Source organism: Rhinolophus sinicus, linkage group LG05, assembly GCF_036562045.2.
Source record: "Rhinolophus sinicus isolate RSC01 linkage group LG05, ASM3656204v1, whole genome shotgun sequence".
Classification (NCBI taxonomy): Eukaryota; Metazoa; Chordata; class Mammalia; order Chiroptera; family Rhinolophidae; genus Rhinolophus; species Rhinolophus sinicus.
The window spans coordinates 33540846-33558350 of record NC_133755.1 but is presented as its reverse complement, the minus strand read 5'-3'; the positions used below and the strand labels follow the sequence as shown (position 1 = coordinate 33558350).

General features: G+C 35.3%; 2 protein-coding genes across 2 annotated transcripts in view; one reads left to right on the top strand and one right to left on the bottom strand.

Moving 5' to 3' along the window:
• LHCGR (luteinizing hormone/choriogonadotropin receptor) overlaps nucleotides 1–4663 on the top strand; it is a 51826-nt gene extending 47163 nt beyond the window's left edge. The window contains exon 11 of the mRNA XM_019719178.2: nucleotides 1184–4663. Within this exon, the coding sequence (XP_019574737.2) occupies nucleotides 1184–2324 (1141 nt within the window). The 3' untranslated portion in view covers nucleotides 2325–4663. The remainder of the gene's footprint in view (nucleotides 1–1183) is intronic.
• Nucleotides 4664–9682: 5019 nt separating this feature from the next.
• Nucleotides 9683–17505, bottom strand: part of GTF2A1L (general transcription factor IIA subunit 1 like) — a 34788-nt gene continuing 26965 nt past the window's right edge. The window contains exons 7-9 of the mRNA XM_019719195.2: nucleotides 16363–16623; nucleotides 15600–15689; nucleotides 9683–9790 (exon numbers count right to left, since the gene is read on the bottom strand). Coding sequence (XP_019574754.2) covers nucleotides 9683–9790; nucleotides 15600–15689; nucleotides 16363–16623 — 459 coding nt within the window. The remainder of the gene's footprint in view (nucleotides 9791–15599; nucleotides 15690–16362; nucleotides 16624–17505) is intronic.

Sequence of the window (17505 nt, the reverse complement as noted above, 5' to 3'; positions counted from 1 at the left end):
CCCTAACATTCACTGAGCACTTAATACGCGTCAGGCATTATTCCAAACATTCTACATGTGTTGATGCATTTAATCCTTGCACAACCCTACCAAGGATGGTATAATTATTATCCCTATTTGGCAAATGACGACCTTGAGACACGAAGCTGTTAAGTAACTCTCCTGGTTTACACAGCCTGTAAAGACTGGAACCCAGGTGGTCTTCCTCCATGGCCAATGTTCTGAATTGTGGAGCACTACTGCTTCCTGGAGACGAGACCATTACAGGAGGCAGAACCCAGATCAGGGAGGGACGTGGAGGTCACCACAAGGAATCTGGATTTTATCCCATAGCCAGCGAGAACCTAGGGAAAGTTTGAACTCACAGATTTCTGCTTAAGAAAGGCTGTTCCAGGAGGAATGTACCGATGGACTGGGAGATGGCTAAAATTGGAGGAAGGACGACAGGAAGAAACGTAACAAACGTAACTGGACCTAAGAGACGGTGAAAACCTGAACTCACACAGTAGCAGTGGGGTTGGAATTGTCCTTCACCAGGGACAGAGTCCCTCTTCAGTCCGCTCTCTGAATTTGATGTATATCCCTAAGGAGTATCAGTTTTCACCATTTCTTCTTATTGTCCACACGACATTCTTCCTCTGCTTCTGTTTCTAGACATCTATCCTTGGTTTCTGTTTCTCAACTGGGCTATTTGGTTAGCAGGGACTTAAGTGCAAGCAAGCCCACCAGCAGCCGACTATCCTCAGTGTGAGCAGTCCAATCCCACTTGGGTTCGACCACAGACAGCTGGATAGCATTTTGGTTGGCAACTAAATGAGATAAATAGCTAAGAAAATGCCAAGAAAGAATTCTTTTTGATTTAACAAGCATATATTGTGTCTCTAAATTTGTTTTCCAAAGAAAATCATGCTCTGTAAACAGCTTCATTAAGTCTTTGCATCAGTGCATAAAATCCGTATATAAAAGAGCCTAAATGGTTTTGTATTCCCGTCTTTAAAAACTCCTACATCAATTCAGAGTTCTCAGCTAATTTAACAAATAAACGTAAGATTGAGACTGTTGTGGCTTTGTTTCCTTTAGCTTCCTAGGCTTTAAAAAAACACTAAGGATGGTTGGATTTTTTAAAAAATAATCAGAATCATGGAAAATCCCTTTACATTGAGCTTCAATATTCTTCTTACAGTTATTCTGCCATCTTTGCTGAGAGCGAACTGAGTGGCTGGGATTATGACTATGGTTTCTGCTCACCCAAGACACTCCGATGTGCTCCGGAACCAGACGCTTTTAATCCCTGTGAAGATATTATGGGCTATGACTTCCTTAGGGTCCTGATTTGGTTGATTAATATCTTAGCCATCATGGGAAACATGACTGTCCTCTTTGTTCTCCTGACCAGTCGTTACAAACTGACAGTGCCCCGTTTTCTTATGTGTAATCTCTCCTTTGCAGACTTTTGCATGGGGCTCTATCTGCTGCTCATCGCCTCAGTTGATTCCCAAACCAAAGGGCAGTATTATAACCATGCCATAGACTGGCAGACGGGAAGTGGGTGTAGCGCTGCTGGCTTTTTCACTGTATTTGCAAGTGAACTTTCTGTCTATACCCTCACGGTCATCACACTAGAAAGATGGCACACCATCACCTATGCTATTCAGCTGGACCAGAAGCTACGATTAAGACATGCCATTCCAATTATGCTTGGAGGATGGCTCTTCTCTACCCTAATTGCCATGTTGCCCCTTGTGGGTGTCAGCAATTACATGAAGGTCAGCATTTGCCTCCCCATGGATGTGGAAAGCACTCTCTCACAAGTCTACATATTAACCATCCTGATACTCAACGTCATGGCCTTCGTCATCATTTGTGCTTGTTACATTAAAATTTATTTTGCAGTTCAAAATCCAGGGCTGATGGCAACCAACAAAGATACAAAGATTGCTAAGAAAATGGCCATCCTCATCTTCACCGATTTCACCTGCATGGCGCCTATCTCTTTTTTTGCCATCTCAGCTGCCTTCAAAGTACCCCTTATTACAGTAACCAACTCTAAAGTTTTACTGGTTCTTTTTTACCCTGTCAATTCTTGTGCCAATCCATTTCTGTATGCAATTTTCACAAAGGCATTCCGAAGGGATTTCTTTCTGTTGCTGAGCAAATTTGGCTGCTGTAAACGTCGGGCTGAACTTTACAGAAGGAAGGATGTTTCCACCTACAAAAATGGCTTCACTGAATCAAATAAGCCTTCCCAGTCCACTCTAAAGTTGACCTCATTGCACTGTCAATATACAGCTGTCCTAGACAAGACTCGTTGTAAAGAGTGTTAACTGTCACATCGGTAACCACTTTATTGAATCCTACTTAAATATGTAAAAAAATTATCTGTACCAGTAATTTTAACAAAGAGTTGGTTTTAGGAAATTATTCTTAGGCACACTAGGCAAAAAGAGACTTACATCTAGCTCTAAGTGTGGGCCATAACCATCACCAGCCTGAAAACTATTTGTCATTGATTGGTACATGATGATATACAGTAGAGAAGTTGAGAGTATTTAAAAACTTTTACAGCAATTTTGACAGAGTAATTTTATGTCTGCGGAATCTAGTATTAAAAAAGCGAGGTAGTATTTTACATCTTCGTTTTTTTTCTCTCATTTCATCTTTGTAGTAATTTTTATTGCGTTTTACAAAAATATGAACTCATAACAGATTTGAAATTTTAAATAACTGGTCCTTTTCCTTGGATAGTTTAAGAAGCACAGTCTAGAGATGCACTGTCCAAGATGGTTGTCACTAGCCACATGTACCTAAATTAAATTAAATTAAAAATGTAGTTCCCCATTTGCACTAGTCACATGTCAAGTGCTCAGTAGCCACATGTGACCAGTGGCTACCATACTGGACAGCACAGATACAGAATATTTTCATCATCACAGAAAAGTTCTATTGGCTAGTGCTATTACAGAGACTCGTCTATCTCTTGTCTAGGTTCTACTATTTAAAATTTAATGTAAGTAAGCATTTAAAAGCACATTTGAGCCTATTTTTTTGGTTCAGTGTTTAGACTCCAAGCATCGCTGAAACATTAAATAGTAAATTGTAAACTCCTTGTGGGTAGTAACCCTAACTCAATATTGTTTTCCTGTCTCCTCACTCAGGATCTTGGCAATGGTGTGCAAGAATTATGCTCAATTACAGAGAAGCTATGAAATCTATAAGGGAAAAAATGTTTCTTTGTTTTTTTCTTTCAACAGCCCCATCTTTTTTTAAGTAGAAGAAAATATTTAAATATTTAAAAATATTTAACTTTCATCCTTTTCTTTGGTGGGTATAGACATATGTATGTAACATTTGCTAGAAAGTATTTTCTCAAAATTGACTCGTACAAGACAATGAAATTATGGTTTTAATTTCAGTGGGGTTTTTTTTTTTGTATGTTCTTTAGACTTTTTAAAATAATTTTTATCGAAAGCTTATTATATGACAAACATCTTGATTATTTTATATATGTTAACCCATTTAATCTTCATAAAACTATGATCGTAGGGAAAAACCTATTACAATTTCCCCAAGTTCTCAAAACTAATAAAAGACTCAACTAATAAGATTCAAACTCAAAGTTCTGATTCAGGGCCTCAGCACCTTAACCACTGCATTTTCCTGCTTACCCTACTGGTAAATCATACTAGTCATCCAAAGGCTTAATGTGTTCCAGGTTCCTTAAATTTTCCCCAGTATTTTGTTGCAAACATTTTCGAACATACAGTTGAAAGAATTATACAGTGCATACCCATAGACTTAGAGTCAATATTTTACTTGTTTCATTACAAATCTATATAATTACCTATCTAGTATTTATCTATCCATCCATCATTTCTGGTGCATTTTAAAGTAAACTGCAGGTATCAGTACTTGTCAGCCCTAAACACTCCAGCATGCTTATCATTAACCAAGATTCAATATTTGTTTACATTTTTAGGCAAAAATTACATACGGTGAAATGGACACATCCTAAGCATACCATTTAATGACTTTTGAGAATTGCACACACCCATGTAACCAAAAACCTCTATGAAGATATAGAACACTATCACCCTCTGAAAGTTCCCTCATGCAGTTTCCTAATTATTCCCTCACCCCACCTCTCAGAGGTAACAATAATTCTGATTTTTCCCCATAGATCAACTTCGCCTGTTCTAGAACTTCATATAAGTGGAATCATACAGTATACTCTTTTGTGTAAGGCCTCTTTCACTCAACACAATGTTTTTGCTATTCATCCATGCTGTTGCTTGAACCAGTAGTTCATTGCTGAGTAGTAATCCATTATATGAATCTAATACTGTTTTCTATTCTCCTACTGATGGATATCTGGGCTATTTCTAGTTTGTAGCTCTCCTTTGACATTTTATTAAATAATTGTACAGTCATAACTAGGCTCTCTACACATTTAGTCTGCTTTCAATCTTTATGCCATTGTACAGATTCAAAATAGATTATACAAGACTATAAACTTTATAAAATATCACTTCTCTGTGTTTCTCACACTTCTGACTTTCACTCCCTAACCAGTAACTTGTCTTTACTCAGATGTAATCCTCTCTCATAAGTTAGTGTTCTAGAATTTGTTTCAGTGGCATGAGAGAATACTCATTAGTCATGTTGCTATATATATATATATATATATATATATATATATATATATATATATATATATATACAATAAACGTTTTGATTCATACATAAATCCCAGATCAAAAACAACTAAGTAAACAAAACAGCAGAAAGTAAAAGAAAGGAAAAAAATAAAATATATCCTTGTGGAGAAACTTCACTTAAGTTATATACTCTAAAATATTGTTTGAACCCAAGGCCCTTATACACATACTCTAAAAATAACTTGTGTGGCCTTTTCCACAAATATTGATCTTTATTTTGTACATTATAATTTAAGTTTCAACACATAGAGTCAGACTTTACTGACTCCCTCAATTCTCATATCCTTTCACTCACTAAGAACTTCCTTTGAATTATATTCCGCATCAGTTTATTTTGCATTCCTACTGCCTTTTTTTTTTTTTTTTTTTTTCCAAATCACACAGGGCTTCGTTGACCCCATCAAATAACTTTATTCACATCTCAGGCCACTTCCCCTTCCCTCTGGAATACCACCATATCCTCCCTCATTTTTATTTACATACAATCTTTCCTATGCTCACACTCTCATATCCAGCACCACAGGTTAATCTTCCTAAAATCCTATTTCATCTTATTACATCCCTGCCAAAAATCCTAGCCTAACATTCAAAGAGCTCCAGAATCCATCCTCAAATATGCTCCCTTTATTTCCTGGTTTTCTACATGAAACAAATTGTTCCACTTCCTTTTTCCTAACCATGGCTTATGCATCTCCATTCTGGTGCCCATGCCACTCTTACCTTACCACCTGAAACACCTTCTACCTTACTTGTCCTCTTTCTTCATCCTTTAAGACCCCAGCTACAGGTTTATCTTCTTTATCAAGCTCTCCTTATTCCAGCCCCACCCGCCAATCCACTATAATCAAGACACTTCCTTTATCTGAAATAAAGTAGGGCATAAATAATAAATATGTAACCTACAATGGTTTCTCTCTTTGGACTTCTTTAGCGCTTATCATCCATATCAGTCATTTGTCTTTTATTCTGCACTGCTGGGAATTATTATCTTTACTGTATAGTGTACCTCTTATGTCACCTATGTTATAGATTTCTTTAGTGCTACACTCATCTTTCTTACTTCTTTGTTTCTCCCACTATATCTGCCCTAGAGCCTTACACATGGTATGTGTATTTTTGTAGCTGATTCACTTTTATAGCTGATATAAATATAAAACAATCCTTGTTAAAAAGCCTTTCCCTTCTGTGAGATGGTCTCATAGAAAGTGTGTGTATTCTTAAGCTGTATAATGTCGCATACATAAATCACAAAAACAGCAAATGCTCAAGAAATTTATATTTCTATCTTGTATTTTCTTACAATGTTTGATATTATCACTGTAGGTTGCAAAATGACCAAAAAGGATTAATGAACCCAGAATAACTCATCTAATCTTATGAAATATTTTCAAAAGGTATTTTGTCCTCCATTCACAACATTTGCTGGAAAGTGCCTTGTTTTAGTTTCCTCACAAATGTAGTAAGTCCTTGTGTAAATTAAAAATCTTTATGTCACAAATATCAATAAACGTGTTCATAATTGGGAATAATCTTTTCTTTGAAATGTGCAATATTTTTATTAATATCGAGTTTCTCCCTGTGTTATTACCATGGGCTTTCTATTTATAATTTAGCTTTCTAGTTGTAAGTCACAAAGTTCCCACCTGGCTTAGAGTATATTTACATGCAAAACAGCATAATATTCACCTACTAACATGACTCAAAAGAAAAGCGCCCACTAAATTCTCCTGCTCACCACTTCAATTAACTGTTGCTATTCATTGTTATTAGTTTTCCTACACAACTTAACTGATTGAAACTGAGTGCCTCAGCCAGAATTGGAGTCTCACTGACCTATGAAGTCTGAGCTGTAAATATTATTTACACATATTATATAGCACATTGAATAAAATAGGTAAAGAAGACATTCCAAGCAAAGTCAGTTGGTCAGTCCCTGAGACACTAACTATGCAAACTCAACTAAGATCTTAGCCTAACAGGGAGAGGTTGAAGGTATGTAAGAAAATATTGTAGGACGCATGCATGAGAAAGAGTTTGAATTAGGAATTATGATACATGACACTTTCACAAATTCCATTTAACACAGCAAACTGTAACCTCTGTAATTAGAGACACTTTCTCTACCTATAAAAAGGTAAAGGATGACATTTACCAAGGCATTGTACTTACAACAACTTAGAACCTACTTTATGATATTTTGTTATAATGTGCTTGGACATGAAGAGGTTTCTGAAAGTGAAAGTAATATCATATCAAAGCCAAGTCTTAAATAAACTCCACCAACTCATAGGGCTTAAAGAATAATTTTCTCTTTTAAAATGGATTAAGATTGGTCTCACTCTATCTTTAGCAGATGGGTTAAAACTATTTTTTTAACTATGAGTCATGATCATCAATCAGCAAAATCAATCTAGATCAATACCATCCATTCTTTCAATGCAACAGAACAAAATCAAATAGAAAATATAGGAGGCTATCATATGCTAAGGCAAGCATGATTTTCTGATATTTTTGTTTCATTTGTGTTAGGTGTCTATGAACATGCAAATATATACTCACTTTTAAAGTATTATTTCTTCATGTGGATTCTGGACAAAAAGAAATTGTGAAAACCACTCATTCAGACAACATCTCAAGAACTAGAATTTTTTTCTGGCATATTTAGAGACTAATAAAAGGGTACAGGGTCCATAATAATTTGGGGTATCTTTTAATTCTATCTGCAGTCACCACTAAAACTATCATCATGCATGTTAGAATGCAAGGATAATTATTATTGGGCTTTGTTTTATTTTATGGTAAGCCTACTTTTATTTTTATTTTATTTTTCGTTGCATTTTTAAAACATCAGGGGCATGAGGGCATGCAGAGACACAAATGGGACAACTATGGCTTTTTACTCTAATGATAAAATGTACCCCCCAAATAAAGACGACCAATGAAATAACAGTAGCTGTAATATGCCATTAAAAAAAAAAAATCACTGAAGCGAAGTCACATTTTAAAATTCACAGTAGAAAAGAGGACTTTTAGAAACAACTATTATTGCCTCTCCTAAACACTTAAACCATCACATTAAACCCCAATTCCCAAGTGATTTCACCTTGTCAATAAATTCAACCCTTAATTTACACTAAGGATTGCCTAGAGCAAACACAGAGTGACTTGGTCAGCTTGGGAGGAAGAAAGCAGGAAGAAGACTAGAAAGTTCACTCCTCAGCCCTGGAGGGGGTACCTTTCAAAGATAGGCACAAAGAATAAGTGCTCTCTTTTCGCCTTCCATGTAGAAAAGATGGCCATTTCGTGGTAGGCAACATCCATGAAGAGAACCCACAACACCTGGATGTTCTCAAAGGCAGAGAAGGATCTGGAAGAGCCATGGTGGTAGGGGAAAGGACAACCACTCCGCGGATGAAGAAGACAGAGCTGGAGAATCTAGTCAGGGGACCAGCCCACTTACTAGTACAGACTGAATCCTCATGCAGCTGCCAACTTTAGGGCAAAGACAGTACCCCACATATGTAGCCCAAGACCCAGAAGAGATTTATCCAGATTTTGAAATGATCTACCAGTAGTAGCTGAGTCCCTTGGGCAGGACAAGTGTTGGAATCAATTAAACTCTCTAAGTGGGGTTGCCTCCAAAAAATTGGCAATTTGCCCTGTGACCAGCCAGATCCAAGTATGTAACGTTAGGGACCCATCACAGACCTACTCATCCCAGCACTGCTCTCCGTGTGAGGGTACTGTCCTGGAGAACACCATCCATTACTGAAGCTAGGGATTCTAGATTTAAAGACCATGTACACTCTACCCATTAAGAGAAGCAAGATGGGGGAAATGTTCCTCTGAAGGACTTGAATCTACTAAGAAAGAGTATTACAGAATAATTTATTGGGATAATCTGCTTTGTTCTTATTGGTGCAGGAAAATCAGAGCTATTTGTGTTTTACATTTTGTTTTCTCTCCCTGATTTTAAAACAATTATCCAGGTCTTCTGTCTCAAATGAGATTAGGCAATCTAATTTGGCCAAAGCAGAAGAAGGTTCCTGAAAGAGAATATCTCTTCTTGCCATTTGTTTTAGAAAGTCTAAAACTCAATGAGGGGATTCCCTGTTAGGGAAACGGAAGAGAGGTAGCATCTTTAATGGATAAAGAGTTTGCAAAGAGGTCTTCCACATTAAGAAAAATTAAAAAAAAACTTAAGGAGGGAGGGAAAACCCACCATGACTAGGAAGAGGACAGAAATCTGAAGTTTCAAGAAGTAGAACGGGAACCTAACCCACTTCCAGCTCACAATTCCCCAGAGAGATAGCAGGACACAAGAAGAAAGACCTGGCCACAGGATAAGCCCAGAGAGATGCACTCTTAGCTCCAGGGATCCTGGCCCCAGCAAAGATTTCCATGTTCACATATAGTATGAGCTGAGCAGAGGCATCTGCCTCCAAGGGACCATCTGGGCTTGCACAATCAGATCGCTAGTTACAGATCGCTCATTACAGATCACTAGTAATGAACGAGCATAGACTAAAGGACCCAGAGAAGTTTTCTTGAATATCGTGCTACTTCCTTGGTAAGAATCGGGAGTAACACTGGCCTCAATCCAATAATTGATACGGACTTCACTATAAAGGGGAATTGAAGACTGATTTAAATTTTACTTTGAGATTAAAGGAATGTGACATTTCTTCATGTTCCATCACATCTGACTCATCTATGCTTTGTATTGGTACAGATAATGAGGCTTAAAAAATAAATAAATAAATAAATAAATAAATAAACCCTGTTAAAACAGTAAATGAAAGAAATATAAAATCGTATATTTGTATCTGCTTCTGAATTATAATTTTATTAAATTCCATACAGTGAACTAAAAACTTGAGCTCTGTGGGCTATATTTAAATAAAAATAAGTTTTACAATACATGATATAGTCCTACTGATGTTTATGATGTATGGAGCTCATAAGTTTTACCACTCTGCATCACCAATGGCTTTTGCAAATACATAGTCTCTCCCTCCAAAACACATAACACCATCTTTCAAATAGAATTTCCATTTGTTCTTGCTTCGATGAATCTAGAGGGGGAAAAACAGTCTAAATTAATTAATTTTAAAGTCAAAGGATTATTTACATTTCTTTTCATATCACATGGGATTATTCTGAGAGTTCTTTAAAATAAGACCTCCTCAAGATAGTTCGTTCATTCATTCAGCAAATATTTAAGGTTCTTATGTGTCAGATATTGCTTTAGGCACTGAATATATATCAGTTTTTAAAAAGAAAAAAATTATATATATATATGTATATATATAGGTATACATAGAGACATATATATGTACATGTGTATAGATATATATAATTATACATACATATATATATAAAATCCTGTCTTTGAAGAGTTTACATTTTAGTAAGGATAGGGGAAACAGAAACCTAATAAATAATATATTATATAGAATATTAAAAGGTGACAACTGCTATGAAAAATAGAGCAAGACAAGGAAGATCACAAATACAGAGGTGGGGTTATCATTTTAAAGAGGAAAGTCAGGGTGGTTCTGACTTATGAGGTAACATTTGAGCAAAGACTTGAAGAAGGTCAGGGATAAAGCCAGGAAGATACTGACTGGAGAGCATTTCAGGCAAAGGGAACAGAAGTACAAAAGTCCTGAGGAGGAACATGCCTGGTTGCTCAAGAACTGCAAAGAATTCAGTATATCTGCAAAGGAATCAACAGAAAGGATGCAGTTAATATTAGCAGGAATTTTTTTTAAAGTGGTGTTTCACTTTAAAGAAAAAATATCACAATAAAACACTGAGCAAGGTCAGAAGACATAGCTTATAATTTATTAGATTCTATTGGCTGTTCTTTGAATTCAGTAAGTCAGCCTAGATACAGACAAAATCAAAACTAGGAAATCCCACTGTCTCAAGAGGTAAGAAATTATAAAATCATTCTTACTTCTGGGTAAAACATAAGTGACTACATATTTTAAAAACCTTAGAAATGTATGGTCTGAAATCAAGGGTAAAAAATTAAACCTAGTTGACTGCAAATACTAATCAAATCAAGGAAGAGAAGTCTATGACTAGTACCTGGAAAAGAACATACTGAAGAGGACTAGCCCTACTAGATACTAAAACCTCAATAATGAAACCAATTAATACAGACCAATGGAATAAAACCGAAAATCAAGAAGTAGACCCAAATACATAGAGAAATTAAGTAGACGATAAAGAAATCATTCTCTTATCATTGTGAACAAGATAGACTTTTCAATAAATAATGTTAGGAAAATTGGGTAGCCACTTAAAAAAAAGTTGGAACCAAATGTCACATTATACACCAAAATAAACACCAAATGGATCAAGACTTACATTTTTTTAAAAGAAACCAAAGAAATACTGGAAGAAAACATGGGTGAATCCCTTTAAAATCTTGAGGCAAGAAACAACTTTCTATTCACGACTCAAAATTTAGAAGCAATACAAATAAAGGTGGATAAATTAAACATCTGCATTAGAGAAAGAAAAAGCACTGAAAGCAAACAACTGAGGAAAAAGTACTTCCGCATATACCATATACTTCTGCTAATTTCTCCCAAAAGAATACAACTCTTAGAATTCAATAAATAAACCAATAATCCACTTTTTTAAAATAGAAATTATGAACAAGCAATTCACATAAAAGTAAATACAAATGGCCCTTAAACAAACAGAAATTTAAAAATTTCACCAAGATATCATTTTTCACCTTTCCTAATAGCAAAGATCCAAATGTTGTATTATACTCGATTGGCAAGACTATAGGAAAAGAAAAGCACTCAAACCTTGTGATGGGAGTATACACTACGATAGCCTCTAGGAGAGCATTCTGGCAATATCTAACCAAATACATTTGCCCTTTGACCCAGTAATCTCATTTCTGGGGATTTATTTAATAGATAACTGCACACATATAAAACCTCTTATGTATGTGGCCATTCAATAGCAAACGACTGAAAACTAACTCAAATATTCATCGGGGGGATCAGTTAAATAAATTTTAATGATTCTACAATGGAATATTACACAGCTATCGAAATACTTGCACAGAGATCTCCAATATAGATTGTTACTCTCTTTAAAAGACAATGTGCATTTAGTGGTTACCAGAGGGTAAGAGGGGGAGGGGTGGTAGATGAGGGTAAAGGGGATCAAATATATGGTGATGGAAGGAGAACTGACTCTGGGTGGTGAACACACAATGGGATTTATAGATGATGTAATACAGAATTGTACACCTGAAATCTATGTAACTTTACTAACAATTGTCACCCCAATAAACTTTAATTAAAAAAAAAGACAAGGTGCAGAAAAAGCATTATTTGTGCTACCTTTTAGACGTGTACTTGAATAAAAAGAACATATTAAGAAGTTAATATAACTGATTACTTATTTGTACTCAAGGCAGAGACAGGACAGGAAGCACAAATGGTGAAGGAATGGGAACCAGACTTTTCAACGTATAACTTTTGTAGTGTGTTGTTGTTTTTAATGATGTGTATGCAGTATCAATTCAAAAAACAAAACATATACTACACATGAGAGAGAAAAAGAGATACTGTGCTACACACTTAGCAATTACTCATTAGCAAAGCATTGTACTGGACAAAGCCAGCTATAAGCAAAACTTTGCTAAACTTGTTAAATGAAGATGCAACGTATTCAAATAGTTTCACACTTAACTATAAACAATGTCTTATTCATAGCATAGAACACTTCCATCTATAGTAACAGGTTTCATTTCACCATTAATCTTCCCTATGATATCCTTATTACTTTAACCTTTACATTAATCTTACACAACCCTTAGGCTTCTGAAATAACATGTCCATACACCTTAATTCTCACTTAGCATGTTGACCAATGACCTTCATTTAACCTTTTCTCATAGCACATCTTAATTTTGGTGAAGTTTTTCCCCAATCATTTAATTAATATATTTTAAAGGTAAATTCCTTGTGTTAATCAAAGCCAAAAATACACTAAAAAAAAAAATGTTTCTCAAAGTTTAATGAGCATGCAAATCACCTGGGGGTGTCTTGTTAAAATGCACATTCTGATCCAGTAGTCTGGGATAAGACCCCAAATTCTGCATTTGTATCACTCTCCAGGGGAACGATGCCACTAGCCTTCAAAACACACTGAGTAGTAAAGCCCTTAAAAGACTTCTGAGAAGTCTTTCAATTTACTTGAGTCTTTCAATACTACTTGAAACAAGCCAACTGATGACGAGAACTGGAAAGTTACTCTTTTATAAAACTTCAGTATGACAGTGTTCCCTTCCACCCCGTTTTCACTTTATAGATGCATTCTCTTTGCTAGCTATCTTCTAATTTCATCACTCACTTTTAAAAACTTCTCAGTGGTTCCCCAATGCCTTGGTTTCCATTAAAATTTTTAGTATTGTTCTTAAAATATTAACAAATTAGACAACGAGATTTGTTAACACTATACATCTAATGTCATTACTATCTGCTGCACAGATTGTTATAAGAAGCAAAAGACAGTGTATGAAAAAATACTTTGAAAAATATGTAATTAAATATGTACCACTATGTAATTAATTACAAGCAATTTCCCACACTGAAGTACAACAAAGGGTACTCTATTCATAATGGTCTAGAAAATTCTTTGTGCCTCTAGGGAATGCACATATAATTTAGTGCCTTATACTGTTTCCTTCATAGAAGGCAATACACTATTTATTAAAAAGTAACATAAGTTTCAAACTAAAAATGGTCCTTTTTCTATTACCTATTCCTGCTTACATTTATGTTTACCAGCACCTAAATTGACATTTATTATCTGTATAAAATGTTATAGGACAGAAAACAATCTTATTTTTAGAGAAAAGGATTTATTTTTTACAACAATTCAAAACAGTATGCTCTGTTTCACGGGAGTATACTGAAATTGTTATGGAAAAAAGTCAAAGACGTAAACATGCATTAGTTATCCCTGAAATGCAATCGAAAACCTCAGTGAGGTACCGCTTCGAACCCACTAGGATGGCTAGAATCAAAAAGTCAGATAACAAGTGTTACTGAGAATGTGGATCAATCTAAACCTTCATACACTTGGTGGGAATGAAAAATACTACAGCCACTTTGGAAAACAGTCTAGTAGTTCCTCAAACGATTATTATTACATGAACGAGGAATTCCACTTTTACGTATGTATCAAGAGAAATGAAAATATATGTTCACACAAAAATTTGTTACAGTCGCATTCTTCTTAAGAGCCAAAAGGTGGAAACAACACAAATGTCCATCAACAGATGAATGAATAAACAAATTGTGATATGTCCATTCAATAGACTAGTATTCAGCGATAAAAAGGAATGAAAAACTGTTACATGCCACAACATGGATGAAACATTAAACATGGTGCAAAGAAGCCTGTCACAACAGACCAGATATCACATGATTCCTTTCATATGAAACTCCAAAATAGGGAAATCTAAAGAGACAGAAAGTAGATTAGTGGTTCCTTAGACCGGGTAGTGTGGGGGGAGGAAATAGGGAGATGCAGGAGTGAGAACTAATGGGTATGGGGTTTCTTTTCAACATGATAAAAATGTTCTAAAATTGTCCATGTTAATGGTTGCACATACCCATGAATATACTACAAGTATTGCATTGTACACTTTAAAACTGCACATATCCATGAATATACGAAAAACCATTGAACTGTACACTTTAAATAGGTAAAATATGTAGTATGTGAATTACATCTCAAAGTTTCCAAAAACTAAATATGTAAATATGCATGAATTAAGGACAAAAACTGACCATTCTACTACATAATCACAGTATTAGTGTTTTGTTTTTTTTAAAAAAAGAGTGTTATATTTCTGTTGCTAAAGTTAAATTGCTACTAACTTAATTTCTCGTCTTGAAACCTGAGAGACATCTTCGACCCTCCCTTATTATAGACAATTCTATAATGCCCAACACATCACCAAGTCCCACTGATTCTTCCCTCATAATCTCTGACTCTTCCATGTTCTACACGGCCATCCTTAACCTGGAATCTGGTTACTTCATGTTTGCACTAGTGCTGTTCTTATCATTTGCCTCTTCTAAGTCAGAAAACGCTTCCAGTTTTCAAACCCAATTACAATTTTCTCAATAACATCCTTAGAAGGCTAACGTGCATCAAATCAATTCTAGATTTCTCCTACCAGGATTCTGGATTTTCCAATCTGCTCCCAACTCTGTTCCCCACCCAGCCTCATTTCCTAATTCATCCAAAAGGAGAACACTTCAAGGCAGAGCTGCCTCCTCACTGCCCCTTGTACATTCTCATGCATTCATTTCTCTGCCTTTTATTGGGCTATTCTACTGTGAACGCCTACTCTCCACACTTACCTATATCCTACAAATCATTCAAGACCTATTTCAAAGCCCCACATCACCCATGAAGGATTTGTGGAGGACTCCAACTACAAATGATTCTTGTACCTCCTAGCCACTTTTAGGAATTACTACCTGGGCCACTTATCTTAGTATTTGATTTACCTTTCACATATTTTGGCTGTTGATTTACCTACCATCTCATTGTCTGCCATTCTATTATTCCATACACAAGCATCTTGTTTCAATAAGAGCATCACCTCCTTGAGATAAGGACTCTCGCCTTTTTTGTATCACTGAGATCACCAGCACAGTGTTAGACCCAAAATACACCCCCAAAACTTACAGAATTAATTAGCTATTTCCAGAATAATTTAACTGTGAACTATAACTATAACCATCATATTTCCCATCATTATACACACCTTTCTACTATTAATTAATGCAGTTAATAAACCCCAAGTCTAAAAGGTGACTACAGTACCTTGTCATACTGACAGACAATTACATTATCCGTGTCAAACAGGTCTGGCACATCCTGCTCACTGACATCATCTCCAGAATTTAAAGGGTCCTAAAGATGAAAGACAGTCACATTAAGAAATTTAATGATGCTTTGTATTTTTTAAAGACAGACATATGTAAAGAAAGGAACTTGGAGAGACAGAATAGCAGTGTACTTAAAAGTCAAATAGCCTGAGTCTGAATCCCAACTTGGCCACTTAATAACTACCTACTTTCAGCAAAAATCCTTCTATCTCAGTTTTCTCATCTGAAAAAAACGAGGATAGTAATAAGACCCACAGGGCAGTGAGAATGTCAAATAACATAAGGCAGGTGCGACTTAATATAGTACCTGGAACATATGTAAAGCCAACCATAAATGATAGTTCATACTACTTATATGCTTCTTAATTACATATTCCAAAGATTTTAGTGCTGTGTTAGGATTAGAGCAAATACAATATGCCTCTACCCTGACTACCTTCTTTACCTCCATTCCCATGCCCTAAACCTCCCACTATCTCTAGTTAAGACCAACAAATACAGTGGCTGATCACTAAATACTTAATTCCAGTTTAAATCAGAGTTTAAGATTGAAAGTTGAAATACTAGTATACAAATTAGTCTCATTGTAAAAGACTAAAGACAGAGTTAATCTTAATTGTTATTCCTCTTAGTTCCAAAGTATATTAAAGTACAAATGTTAGAAACAAAGAAAGTTTCAGCTCAAAAGTAATCCTCACCTCTTCCACAATTTCTATTTGAGGGTCTTCATTATCACTGCTGTTGGCAGTTGAATCTCCATTTGATATACTGTCAGCTTCTTCTTCAAGTACCTTCAGGTCTCCTCCATCAATAATCCCCAGAAATTCATTCTCATCTACATCTCTTGTACTTCCTATTTCATCATTGGAAGATGTATCACCAGTTCCATCTATTTGAATTATCTCATTAATATCATCATCAGTTATCTGAATGCTTAAATCCATCTGAGAATTAGAATCCTAAAAAGAAAAAGAAATGCAGTAACTTCTCAAGTCAAACAATGTGTATAAAACATTGAATTACACAAAATATAAAATCACTTAAACATCTCATAAGTGGTCACTTAAAGTGTTTCTTTTCTGTAAGATGATGATGATGTTCCCTAATTTTGAATTATAGAAGACCCCTAGCATTTCTATTAAACATAGGAATAATTTTTAAATTGTAAGTAAAGTAAACCCATTTACAGTCATACATAGGCAGCAAATGAGTTCACTGCTTTCAGATAATATTTACTGGTGTTTATATACCTTAAATTTATATAGTACATATTAGGTTTTAACTATTCCATGAAGTAGAAAGGACAAGTGACATCATGCTCATTGGATAAATAAAAAAACATAATATAAAGGACTGCACTAACTAAACAAGCCAAATATAAAAGGACAAATATAAATCAAAATTGATATAACTAGAAAAAAGAAACAAATCCAAATTTATAGTTGGAGATTTCAATATTCCTCTCTCAGTAATCAACAGAGAAAAAGACTGATATTCAGTAGAAGACCTGAACAACACAATTAACCAACTTAACATAACTGGCATTTATAGAATACTCCACCCCAAAACAGCCAAATGTGCATTCTTTTCAAGGGTACACAGAAGTTCACCAAGATGGACCATATTCTGGGTCATAAAACAAACCTTAACAAATTTAACACAAAGTATGTTCTCCAACCACAAAGGAATTAAGCCAGAAATCAGTACCAGAAAGATCTGTGAGATCGAGCTAAAGCAATGCCTAGAAGGAAATTTCTAGCTTTACATTATATTATAAAAGAAGCAAGTCTCAAATCAATAGCCTAAAATGCCACCTTAAGAAACTAGAAAGACCAAATTAA